The 13,251-nt window shown below is 34.0% G+C and overlaps 1 protein-coding gene across 4 annotated transcripts in view; it reads left to right on the forward strand.

Annotated features, from left to right (window-relative positions):
• ZZZ3 (zinc finger ZZ-type containing 3) overlaps positions 1-13,251 on the forward strand; it is a 101,193-nt gene that overhangs the window by 74,359 nt on the left and 13,583 nt on the right. For 3 of the 4 annotated variants that reach the window (XM_019413865.2, XM_053893699.1, XM_019413866.2), the window contains 5 exons: positions 7,507-7,645; positions 10,952-11,099; positions 11,184-11,299; positions 11,988-12,059; positions 13,101-13,202. In XM_019413865.2, coding sequence (XP_019269410.1) covers positions 7,507-7,645; positions 10,952-11,099; positions 11,184-11,299; positions 11,988-12,059; positions 13,101-13,202 — 577 coding nt within the window. The remainder of the gene's footprint in view (positions 1-7,506; positions 7,646-10,951; positions 11,100-11,183; positions 11,300-11,987; positions 12,060-13,100; positions 13,203-13,251) is intronic. The other variant, XM_019413867.2, reaches the window with a different exon arrangement.

The following is a 13,251-nucleotide window of genomic DNA, read 5'->3' on the forward strand; positions in this document are numbered from 1 at the left end:
CCTCTGTAACATCTTCTTCCTAGAAAACTTTCCCTTTTAAGAAAAATGTGCAGTTTCTTGTGCATGTAACAGTAATGAAATATTTATATACAGATATGGAATAATTATGAAATCAAACAGTTTATAATTGTTTAACCACAATCCAGGTTAAGAAATACAATATGGAGGCACCTGGGTGGCTCAGTCAGTTGAGTGTCTGTTGATTTCAGCTCAGGTCATGATCTCATGGTCATGATCCCACGTGAGTCCCACATTGGGCTCTGCACTGGGGTGGAGCCTGGTTAAGAGTCTCAATCTCCCTTCCCCCCTCACCCTCCCCTGCTTGTGTACTCTCTCTCTCTCTCATTTGCTGTTTTAAAAGTTTTTACCATTTAGGGTGTATCCCTAAATAATAAAATTTAGTTAAGAAAAATGTTTTTAATGTTTATTTATTTTTGAGAGAGGGAGAGACAGAGTGCAAGCTGGGGAGGGGCAGAGAGAGAGGGGGAGACACAGAATCCGAAGCAGGCTCCAGGCTCCGAGCTATCCAGACAGGCTTACACGGGGCTCGAACTCACAAACCGTGAGATCATGACCTGAGCTGAAGTCGGACGCTCAACCGACTGAGCCACCCAGGCACCCCAAAATTTAGTTTAGTTTATGAACCACACTGCATGTACTCTTTTGTGATATGTTTGTGATATTGATCTGGGTTGATTTACATAGATGTACTTCGTTCATTTTCTTTGCTGTATAGTGTTCCATTGTATATCTAAACCATAGTTTATCCTTTCTGCTTAGATGGACATTTGGATTATTTCTGGTTTGGGATCATGAATAGATTATAGGTCTGCTATAAATATATGCTTCTGTGTATATTCAAGAGTTTCTTGAAGTAAGATACCTACATATGGGATATCTGGGTCTTGGGGGTATGTGCATCTTCAGTGTACTAGTTAATTATGAACTGAGATATACTAGTCCATTCTGAGAGGGCTGTTTACTTCCTTTTCACCCTTATTCCTGGGGTGTAGCCCTTTAGGATCCAAGGCCAAAGCATAGGCTTGTTTCCCAGAGCCTCTACCTTTGGTAGGTCCTAGACTCCCTAGATTCTGTGTGTCTTACTTTCTTGTATGTTTGGTAATTTTTAAATAGGAGCTTTTACTTTCTTTGGAAAACTCTTAATGGGTTATCTTTGAGGTCTGGGGTAAAGATGAATTCATCCAGAGAAGATTGCATTTGATTCTGTGGGTATCTTGGTGGGGGATGGGTTTGTATGCATCAGTCCAGAAGCACTGCTTTAAACAATAGTCATGGTTCTTTAAGGCCACCCAGGTGATATGATTTGGACTATCTTATGGTAACAGCATTTTGTGGTTGAAAATTTTATCCGTGGCTTTTCTTAGTCCCAAAGCAACTTTTCTATGGGATGGGAGTGAGGGGTAGATGAGCCTGAGGGAAGAACATCTCCTATTAGACTATCTGCCTCAGTGGCTTTGATTTTTGTTTCCTGGGCAAGTGAAATATAGAAAATTGAGCCCAAGCTTACATGGTCCAGTACCTGCCATCAAGGCAAAAGCAGATTTGTGCTGTTTGACACTCCTAATTTGTGCCTTCAGTTAGATTTTGGCCTGATAATAAAAAGTCTTAGCATCTTAACAGTTCTTCCATGATTTTAAAATAAATGGGTACTGTACATGGTTTTTTCTTAACTTGTCTTTAATTCAGGGTTTTTAGTTATTTTCAATACAAAATTGATCTTTGTACTTGGCAAAGGCATATTATCAGAAGCTGAGGTATTTCCGTCTTAACACAGAATATCATAAAAGGTTTTTTGATCATCTAATTTTCATAGTGAGAAATCATTTATGAATTATTGAATTTTTGCTTTTCTGTAGTTTCAGTGTTTGAAACTCTTCACGAAGGAAGAGAAAGTATCACAGCTTTTGTTTCACTAAATTGATAATTTTAAGATATGTATGTTCTGCTCATATCAAAATAATTTTTGTTAAATTATGTATGTGTTGAGCTCAGTATTTTGCAGAAAGTAGAAATATCTTACTTGATTGAAATGATGGTGTAGAGTAAATTGAAGCATTTTTCCTTAAATTGTTTTACGCTGGTAAGTTGTTAGGATGGAATTTGTTACCATTTAAAATTGCCTGATTGTTATTCCTGAGAACTGATTCATTTTATATAGTTTTTATCCTGTTGAAAATAATATCCACTGTATGTCTTGTTCTTCTTCCTCTTGCTCTTACTTCCTCCTTGCTCACCAGTGCACACATGTGAAAACATTGGTTGGCTTATAAGTTTTTCTATACTCCTTTCCCTTTTCTTTGTACAATTTAAATGAATAAATTTATTTTTAAATCAACTTCCTTTAGTTTTTTCAGTGTTTAATCAAGTTCAATGTTCATAGGATAATCAAGTTGTTCTTTTTCAGTAGCAAAGCATAATGAATAGCTTCTCCATTACTCAGTTTTTATTTAGAAAAGATATAAAAGTTAGAAAAGCTAGAAGGATAGTATGCTCTTCAGCTAAATTCATCAGTCAACAGCTTAACATTAAAAAAATTTTTTAATGTTTATATTTGAGAGAGTGTGGGGGAGAGGCAGAGAGAGAGGGAGACACAGAATCTGAAGCATGCTCCAGGCTCTGAACTGTCAGCACAGTGCCCAATGTGGGGCTCAAACTCATGAGCCGTGAGATCATGACCTGAACTGAAGTCATGTGCTCAACCAATTGAGCTACCCCAGCGCTCTTTAGCTTAACATTTTATAATATTCTCTCCCTTTCTCCCTTTCCCCTCATGTTCCCTCCCGTCCTATGTACTATAAACTTTTCTTTCTTTTTCTTTTTTTTTTTTTTTGTTGAGCCATTTAAAAGTATATTATAGATTCATTACCCTTACACTTCAGTATACATCTAAAAATTAGAATATTTTCCTGCATAACCTTAAATACCTTATTATACCCCAGCGGTCTGGCATTGATGCAATAAAATGATATAATTTATAATCCATATTTAAATTTTTTCCATCTATCCCCAAAAATGTCCCCTGAAATGTCCATTTTTTCCTCCTGTGGGACCTAATTCATGATCATATGTTACATTTGATTGTCGTATCTCTGCATCTTTAATCTAGAGCAAGGCCTAGCAGACTTTTCTTTGGAGATCAGCTGTACTTTGCAACTATTCCACTCTGTCATTGTTGCTAAAAAAGCAGCCGTGGACATTATGTAAACGGATGAGTGTGGTTATGTTCTAATAAAACTGTTTATAAAAACAGGCTAAAGGCTGTAGACCTCTTGTCTAGAATAGCTTTCTATATTTTTTTGTCTTTAATGACACTATATAATGACTGAACAATCAGGTCAACTTTTTGGCAGGATGCCCCCCAACTTGGGTTTTTAAAAATGTTCCCTCATTATTTTTTTAAGATAGCAAATGCCATGCAACCTTAAGAGTTGTTTCCACAATAGAAATGGAAATCTAATTTCTTGGGAAAGATTCTCGTTTAGTTGAAAATAAAATCTTATTCTTTCTTCCTTTGTCTCTCTTACAGTGTGTATAGAAATTGGACATTAAAATGAAACTTCTAGACTGCTAATTTCTTGGTATTCTCTTGTAATGAAACTTCTAGACTGCTAATTTCTTGGTATTCTCTTGTAGACACCAAAAATTTTACCTATATATACTCTTTTATATAAGTGTGTTATATTCACAGATGTAAATAAAGAATTCAAGAGGGCTTGGATAATGAACGGTAGTGAAATAATTTAGATTTAGAATTGAAGAGTATTTATATTTTAGTCAAATATAATTCCATAATATAAAAGCTAAAGTTGTCTTATGTTGAAGACATGCGACAGTAAAATTAACAATTCTTTGCCACACGTAAACCTACTATTTTTAGCACTGGATTCATTTTTAGAAATAAATATTTTTTGATAGATTTAATACAGAGTTGTCCTTGTGGGAATGATGTTACTATATTTGCATTCATACAAAAGTATATACATTTAAAAAAATCATTCTACAGATTACTTTGTTGAATGAGTAGCAAAAGTGTGAAAGTAGCATGTTTTACTGGAATTAAAGAGTGTGAGTATTTTTAGTGCTTGAATTTCCTTTAAATATCTGTATGAATATCTGTGGTTGGGTGCTATACTGCCTTCATTTATTAGTTTTGACTAAGACAATGTTTTTCTTCATATTGTGCCTTTATCACAATTTGATTCTTGTTTGACTCTTGACCCTGTAAAACAAATCTGTTTCCTTTTCTGCATAGCTGTGTATTAAATAAAGATTGAAACAGTATTCTATTGGAGGATTTAATTTCTTGGCTAAATATTCTTAGAGTCTTTAACCATTCTTCACCTCACATCTCCACAATAAATGGCTATATGATCTTGACAGATTACTTACTCTGTGCCTTGGTTTCCTTATTTGTAAAATAGAGATAATAGTACCTATCTTACAAGTTTATAATGAGGACTGTGTTATTATACTTAAAATACAACGTCTGGCTTATAGTATACATTCAGTAAATGTTAGACACTATTGTTATTTCTTATTCTATACTTTCTCATCCATCTTGTCTTTTCATGAACCTGTTTGTCTCTCGTAAAGCAGAACTGAATATAGTAAGAGGGATGATCTGACCAGTCCAGGAGGAATACAATGGTAACATCCTCCATTAAGTTGAAGTTTTCTTATTTTAATTCATTGTGGAGAATTTCAGACTTACAAAAATGTAGACTAATATGATGGACCCTCACATACCCATCCTCTATTCCCAACAAAATGACCAATCCTGTCCATTCAATCCTCAGCTTTTTTTCTCCCTCTTTGGTATAATTGTAGCTCCTCTGTTATACCTAAAGTCCATGCCCGACTTACTTTGATAATTACTAAAGCTTTAGCATCTTATTCTCTTAGTAAATAATTATGAAATTAATGAACAAATGAACCCTGCCTTGATTGAGGTCTGGATCAGCTTCCAGTAGTTTGTTTTTGGAGGTTAAGTGGGTGGGTAGGTGGGATTGAAAATATGTTTGCTTGTATCATACTTTTAAATTTTTTTTCATATTGTTTTTTTTTTAAAGATGTCACCCCAGGTTTTTACAGTTCCTTCCATTTCTGCATGGGGATATATGTGGTAATCTTACTGGTAAAATCTCTGAATACTCTAGGAAATAATTCAAATTAGGTGGACTAGAAGACTTGAATTTACTATTTTCTCAATATTTCTTAATTTTCTTAATTTCACTTATCTGGATTTTAAGACTTTTACCAATGTTTATTATAGGCCTTTCAATTTGATAATCATTTTATCTTGATAAAAGAGAAGCAAATAGAGGTTGAAGAATTCTACTTTGTCGTCTCTGTTGAAATATTTTTTTAAAGTCAGAGTTATTGTGGAATACTTTAAGTACACTAAAAATTGTTAACAATTTATTGGTTTCAAAGAGAGGCTTTCTTCCTAGTGGCAACAGCTGACTATAGCACTTTTTAAAAAATTTTTTTTAGTGTTTTTATTTATTTTTAAGAGAGAGAGAGAGAGAGCGAGCAGGTGAGGGGCAGAGAGAGTGAGGGAGACACAGAATCTGCAGCAGCTCCAGGCTCTGAGCTGTCAGCACAGAGCCTGACTCAGGGCTCAAATTCACAAGCCATGAAATCATGACTTGAGCTGAAGTCACACGCTCAACTGACTGAGCCACCCAGGTGCCCTGACTGTAGCACTTTTTTTCAAGCCTGTGCTTATTTTTTCTATAACTCTGTTCTTGTTCCTTATTAATTGTTAACTGTGCTTTCAACAGTTTGCTGAAAATTTAATAGGCTCATAGCCATTTTTATATTGATGATACAGAAGTATGCAACTCTTGCTTAAAACAGAGATCATGTTATAGAGACACCATGAGAAGTCTTTGGTTGTTCACTTAGTGGGGAAGGACTTCTGAAGTTGAAGTATGGCAGGCAGTTCAGAGTATTGTAGAGAGGATAGGTTCCAGTACTCAGCTCACTACCATCACCTTAAGATTGAGCCTGGGTGAGCCTGCCTGGTGGAAACAGCCAGCATAGACAGGGTTTGTATGCTCCATACATTTCAAAGCAAATTAGGGCTTTGTGAAAGTGAGTTTAGACTCCATATCTGTAACTTATCCAGGAGTGACTTAGTATGGTCCTTGCTTTCTAACTCAGTTCTAACTTTTCAATGAAGTATCTTTAGCTTCAGAGGAATTTACCCTTCAATGTTAGCAGTTTTTACCTTAATATACACATTTCAAGAACAAGAATAACGTATGTTTTTTAGGCAGGGAGCTTAAAAACTGTCCTGGTGAAGAATGCCATGTTGGAATTATGCCATGGCTGTGAACCTTAGAATTACATTGTCTTACCTTTGAAATTTCTGCTAGTTTGCAGACTTCTGAACTTAAAAGAGACTTTGGTTGCACAGAACATCTGTCTATTCATTTGTTCAATCAAAAAATATTTATTGATCATCTATATGCTGGGAAGTGTGTTGCACAGTGGATAAAACAGTGAACTTCTCAGATGTGTTTGCCATTATGGAGTTTACAGTCTAGTGGGAAATGGAGTGAAATTTATTTGAAGCCATAAAGAAAATTATGTTTTACTTACACGTTAAGGACTTAACCACTTAGTTTGAAGCAAACTTGGAATGACTTGTTCTTGATTGTTTTTGCACAATGTATTCGAACATTCAGGATTTTGGGGTAACATATTTCCATATGTATATGTATCAACATGTGAAAATAGACATCAGTCAGAGAAGCAGGACAATTTGTACCAAAAAGAGAGAGAGAGAGATAAAGAGAATTAACTAGTATACACATACCATTGTGAGATTTCAGGTTAATGACAGACAGTAGATTTGTCTGGGTAAAACTATGTGTCAGTTGTGCTAAACAGACCTTTGTAGATAGGGAGTAAATATCTTTAAGACCTTTCTTCTTTAAAAGTGTTCAATAGTTAAGAATTGCCTAGAAAGTAAACTTCCTGTGTGGGAGTATAATAGAGTAAATGAGAACCATGACACCTAAGATCATATCTGAATTATTTGACAGTTTCCTGTAACTCTGGGCAAGAAAATGTACTTCGGATTCCTTACTCCCAACAGAGTACAACAGAGGGCTGGATTTGCTGATTCCTTCTAGTGCTAAAACCTTATGATTTTATTTTATTTTTTATTTAGCAGTTTCCTAATGACTTTGTTGGAAAGTCAAGATGCCTTCTTATTTTCTTTACTTGTTCAGGTTCAAGAATTAAAAACTTAAGATGGGGGAATAAGGCTTTGCTTTCTCTAACTGATATTTTCTGACTAGGTACTTCGTAACTCAGGAAGACCTCATTTATTCCCAGTAATATCTTTTACTAAACTCTTTCAGGTAACTTTAAAAAGACTGTGTGGCTTAATAGTAGATCATGGCTTGAACTCAGTTTTGAATTTATTGTTGTTACTAGAAAATTTTAGTGAGGTATTTTTCTTTGTCTCTGTAGTTATCAGAGACTGTTACAGACGATTGCTGTACTCGAGGCTCAGCGTTCTCAAGCAGTCCAGGACCTTGAAAGTTTAGGCAAACACCAGAAAGAAGCACTAAAAAATCCCATTGGATTTGTGGAGAAACTCCAGAAGAAGGTATATATTAGCACTGTTTTTGAGCACTGTTACTGAGAATATATTTGGTGATAACTTGATTTATTCTTTTAATATGGGTATAAATATTTTTTAAGTGTTTCATTTTTTTCCCTTCTATACCTAACCGTACTACTGAAGGCAGGATGATGCCCCCCCCCCCCCCCCAAACACACAAAATATACCCCAATGAAAATAGCTGGGAACTTTAATTGAATATTTATATTAGGAACTTGTTCTATTGCCTAGCCATTTTTAGGATCTTTTCCTGTTACCTTTCCCATCTTAGAGAGTATTCCTTCTTTCACGACTTCAGGATTAATAAAGTGAAAAGAAAAATTACTTTAGGGTTTATTAATTGCTTTAAATATAAGTTACTTTTGTAATTTCCCTTGTAATATGACAGAAAATATTTGTGGTAAGAACAAAAAGTATTTTAAATGCCTTTAAGGTTATGGTTGCCAAAGACATGAGGATAAGATACAAATTTTACTTAATTTTATAGTGTCCTTTATTTTAGTGAAAAATTCCTTTCAATTTTCTCTTTTCCTTAAAACAGAACTTTCATATTTAACAGTTAACCATTTGAAAGTGATTCAAGGTTTTATCACTTTCTTGTATGTGAATATGGAGATAATTTAGATGTGCATTTATTACCATAGTGTGTGTCTTGAATTAGGGATCCACTGATTGTTCAATAAATTTGAGAGGTGTAATATTAATCAGCATTGTATGAAAACATTAAAACTGAAAAACTATGAAAAAGAATCTTCTTATTCACCTTAAAAAACAAAAAACCTATAAAGCATGACTACTGTAACATAGTTATTAGTTACCAGTTTTTAATGAGTCACAAAAGTGGTGTACCAGGTGTTGAGGGAACAGCCCTGGGGACTTTGTTTCACTTAGTTGTATTAATTTATTATTTGGATTTCTCTAGCTGTATTATTCCTTGGCAGTCATTACTTTCTCTCCATGCTTGAGATCACTGAATATCATCATGTGTATAGAATCTATATATTGATTTGCTAAAACTTCTAAACTTTTTAGGATCCTATTTGCCCTCTTTGTATAGTGAGTCCACTTAGGTGTTTATTGATTCTGCATTGCCGTTATTAAACATTTGCTGGTGCAAAAAAGATAGAGCACTCACTGTGGTTGCTTAAAATTGATTCAACTAAAACAGATGGTGATAGAAAAGTAATTATTAGTAAAAGATTTATTAAACTTGATCTTACTTTATTCGTGTTCCCTGCTGGGCAAAAAAGATGCAATTATGCTTATTTACTAGATTTATAGGCAGTTGGTTATTTGCTGGTTCTCCATTTCCAGGTATAATTTAGAACTGAATTTCCTTTCACTTTATCTCAGAAGCAGAGATGGGATATTGACCATCTTAACAATTTTTTGTGAAAGTGTACAAAATTACATTAGATCCAGACACTTGAACAATTATGACTTACATTTCTTGCAAAGAAGTTTTTCTGCTGGATTTAATTTAGAAGTTTGATTTTTCCTTTTTGTGTGTGTGTGTTTATTCATGTATACAAATCTTCCTCAACTTAGATGGGGTTATGTCCTGATAAACCTATCTTAAGTTGAAAGTATCATAAGTCGAAATGCATTTAATACACCTATTCTACTGAACCTCATAGCTTAGCCTAGCCTACCTGAAAGGTGCTTAGAACACTTACATTAGCCTGCAGTTGGACCAAATTACTTCACACAAAGCCTGTTTTATAATAAAGTGTTGAATATCTCATGTAATTTATTGAATACTATACTGAAAGTTAAAAAGAGGATGGTTATATGGGAACAGAATGGTTGTCAGTGTATTGATTTTTTACCCTTGTGATCCTGTGGCTAACTGGGAGCTGCAGCTCACTGCCACTGCCCAGCAGCACGAGAGAGTATTGTACTACATATCGCCACCCTGGGAAAAGATCAAAATTCAAAGCACAGTTTCTATTGCATACGTCACTTTTACACCATTGTAAAGTGAAAAAATCCTAAGTTGAACCATCGTAAGTTGGGGACCATCTATACCTAATTTACCTATTTCTTTAGATTTACCATGCTATAAGTTGTTGACATGTATATGTTTGTTTTAATGGACATTTAGAAACTCCTAATTGAAATAGAGGAAACTTGTGGTATATGTTGTTGTATAGAAGCAGAGAACATTTATGGCTTGTTAGCTTCCTTCAATATTACTGTCACTATTTTAAAAGACACTCTAATTTTGCAAAAGTTGAACCTTAGACTAATGTGTACTATTATGATGGTGATAATGTAATATAAATAAAAATTATGAATTCTGTGTCAAACAGTTAAACTGGATTTTTCTTTTCAGTTTCATAGTTTTTGAGCTAATTTTTTCTCAGCATCTTACTATGGAAAATGTCAAGTACACAGACAAATTGGAAGTATTATATAGTTAACATACACATATTCACCCCTAGATTCTATAATTAACATTTTACTATATTTGCTTTATCATGTATGTATCTATCAATCTTTCATCATTCCATCTTATAGCAAGAATGCATTTTAAAGTTGCAGACATGAACACTTCACACCAAGTTACTTTAGAATGCATATTATTAACTAAAATTATTTTTTAAAACATTTTTAAGGTGAAATTTCTATATAGTGAAATTCACAAATTCTAATTGTACTATTCTGTGAGTTCTGGCAAAAAAACATGCATATATGTAACCTAAATCGCTATCAAAAGATCCTGATTATAATGATCTGTTTTTAGTGATTATGACAACTAATGACTTCTGTAAAGGTGGTTGGTTAAGTAACTGAATTAATTCCAAGTAGAATGAAGGTGTAGCTGTGATTCTCAAGGTGTCATAATCTTTTGTATATGTGATGAGAGTTATATTATTGTGAAAATAATTCATTGTTTTATGAATAAGTCATGAACACGGGAGTACATTTAAAATGAATTCCATGTGTCAGGTTTCATCTGTTGTAATCAAAACATTTCATATGCTGTTCTTAGAGATAAAATCCTTTCTTGGCTTTGTTATTTATGTTTAAAGTGTGTTAGTGATAAAGTACAGTATGTCTATGTAGTTCAGCTTTGGAGCTGTATCTAAAAATAGTGCTTATATCATTAAATTCATTCTTCCTTACCAGCTATCATTTTTACTATTTAATGTTTAGACTATATTATCTTTAACTTTATTGGCTGTTGGGTTCAAACAGTGAATAGAAGTGCCCAGTTGATGATAATTTAGATTTGGAGTCCTCTGAAAGTTTCAGTTAAATTTAAACTGTCACATTTTTTCCCCCCAGGCTGATATAGGGCTTCCATATCCACAGAGAGTTGTTCAATTGCCTGAGATTGTATGGGACCAATATACCAATAGCCTTGGGAACTTTGAAAGAGAATTTAAAAATCGTAAAAGACATACTAGGAGAGTAAAGCTAGTTTTTGATAAAGGTAAGAAATTACATGTTAAGAATTTACATAAAGAACTATCTGGCAGTCTTGCTTTAATAATCCTATACATGGTCTTCTTTTTAGTAGGTTTACCTGCTAGACCAAAAAGTCCTTTAGATCCTAAGAAGGATGGAGAGTCCCTTTCATATTCTATGTTGCCTTTGAGTGATGGTCCAGAAGGCTCAAACAGTCGTCCTCAGGTAAACAGTATGAAGTGTTGGAGTAGGAAGATTTGAGTTATAGATAAAATATGTTAACATTTCCTGATTTGTATTCTTAAAATTTAGGCAGTGTTTCACTGAAGATAGTGGGAACATGAACTTCGAAGTTAAGAGAAACCTGGGTTGGAATCCCAGCTGTATTGCTTACCAGCGGTGGAACATCAAATGTTATTTATATTAAAGCCTCCAAGCTGCAGTTTCCTTTTATATAAAAAGGGGTTAATATTACTTGTGTTGTAGAGTTGTGTGAGGAATAAATGAATAGTACATGTAACATGCTTAGTACACTGTGTGACATGTACTGTTTATTCTAAAAATAAGAGGTCTTCGTGTGTAAGTGTAATGTAACCAGGATTTGAGTCCTGGCCTTGCCACTAGTATTTAGATGAACCTTGATTGACATGTGGGTTCAGAATAGAAATGTAATATTTCCTTTTCTTTAAAATGAAGTTGTTGTCATCTATATCACAGGATTGCTAGGAGTATAAAACCAAAGGAAATAAAGGAATGTGAAAACATTCTCTAAACAATAAAAAATTATACATAATATAATAAATTTACTAAAATATTTTGAAATTAATAAAAAAATTCCACAATATGTGTATTATTTGGCTCTATCAAATGGTAGTCTTTGTTATTTTTGACAAAAGCCTTGTTTTATATGCAGATGATAAGAGGACGCCTTTGTGATGATACCAAACCTGAAACATTTAACCAACTGTGGACTGTTGAGGAACAGGTAATAGATATTTCTGAATTGTGTAGGTTAAAAAAAAGGTTCAGATTAGAGTCAGTATTATGAGTAAAGTATATATTGTTGTGTGTGATCCCTCTTAACCAAGAATTCAAAATACTAAACTTCATTCTGTATACTTTTTTTTTTTTTTTTGGCCCACTTCAAGAATTTTGGATTTTGAGAACGTATGAATTCCTATTTGGAGGTGATTTTTAAATCGGGAATCTTGGTTGTGGGAAGTAGATTGAAAAAGATAGTAAAATGGATGGATTAAAGTTTCTGTAATGCAGCTTTGGGAGAGAGGAAAAACCTGGGGCCAAGTAAAACAGTGCCTCAAAGTGAATTCTTGTTTTTGTTATGAAGGGGAGCTGACAAAGCCACACCAGAGTGTTCTGTTACATTTTGGCATACAGCTAGGAGGCTAGGACTGTTCATGGGTAAGGTTTGAGACACATCTCTCTTTCATATGAGGATTAACCCCTAAGCTATAATAAAGTTAGCAGTTTTCGAAAAGCTTTAGAAACCTTTATTTCAAGCATCCAGTTTATTCTTCATCTTTAGCACTGTGTGACAATTTAGGGGATAGCTCAGAATTTAAAAATCAAATATTTGAGTGGAAGACCACACAAAGGAGGGAAAAGTTTAAGTTTCTGTCTAAATCCAAATGAATTTAGATATTTTTGTTAAATCTATATGGGGCAAGCCTAAACATAGTCTAGCAAGAAAAGGTGGTGAGTGGAAATCATTAAAATGCATAAAGTGTTATTAATTAATTAAAAAAAATTTTGGTGCTGTGTTTTTATTTAAGTGACTAGAGAATCTTTAAGTTCTTCCATAGGTTTATGCTCTAATCTCATTTTTCCTAGTAAAACTTAAATTCCTTACTAGAAATTTTTCCCGCATCAAGGATTTCTAGTGACCTAACCTGCAGAGTTGTGAGGGGTATATTATAGTTTAAAAGGAAGTGTGAATGTATTTATTCATTTATGTAAATGTATTTATTTATGAAACTCAGTATTAAACTTGGTTTTGGATTTGTCTTAGAAAAAGCTTGAACAGCTACTCCTGAAATACCCTCCTGAAGAAGTAGAATCTCGACGCTGGCAGAAGATTGCAGATGAACTGGGCAATAGGACAGCAAAGCAGGTAATTGAGGAGATGGCCGCATATTGCTGGCCTGTTTTTGATAGTTTTT

The sequence above is a fragment of the Panthera pardus genome, unplaced genomic scaffold (assembly GCF_024362965.1).
Source record: "Panthera pardus isolate Hobbes unplaced genomic scaffold, ASM2436296v1 HiC_scaffold_11, whole genome shotgun sequence".
NCBI classification, from domain to species: Eukaryota; Metazoa; Chordata; class Mammalia; order Carnivora; family Felidae; genus Panthera; species Panthera pardus.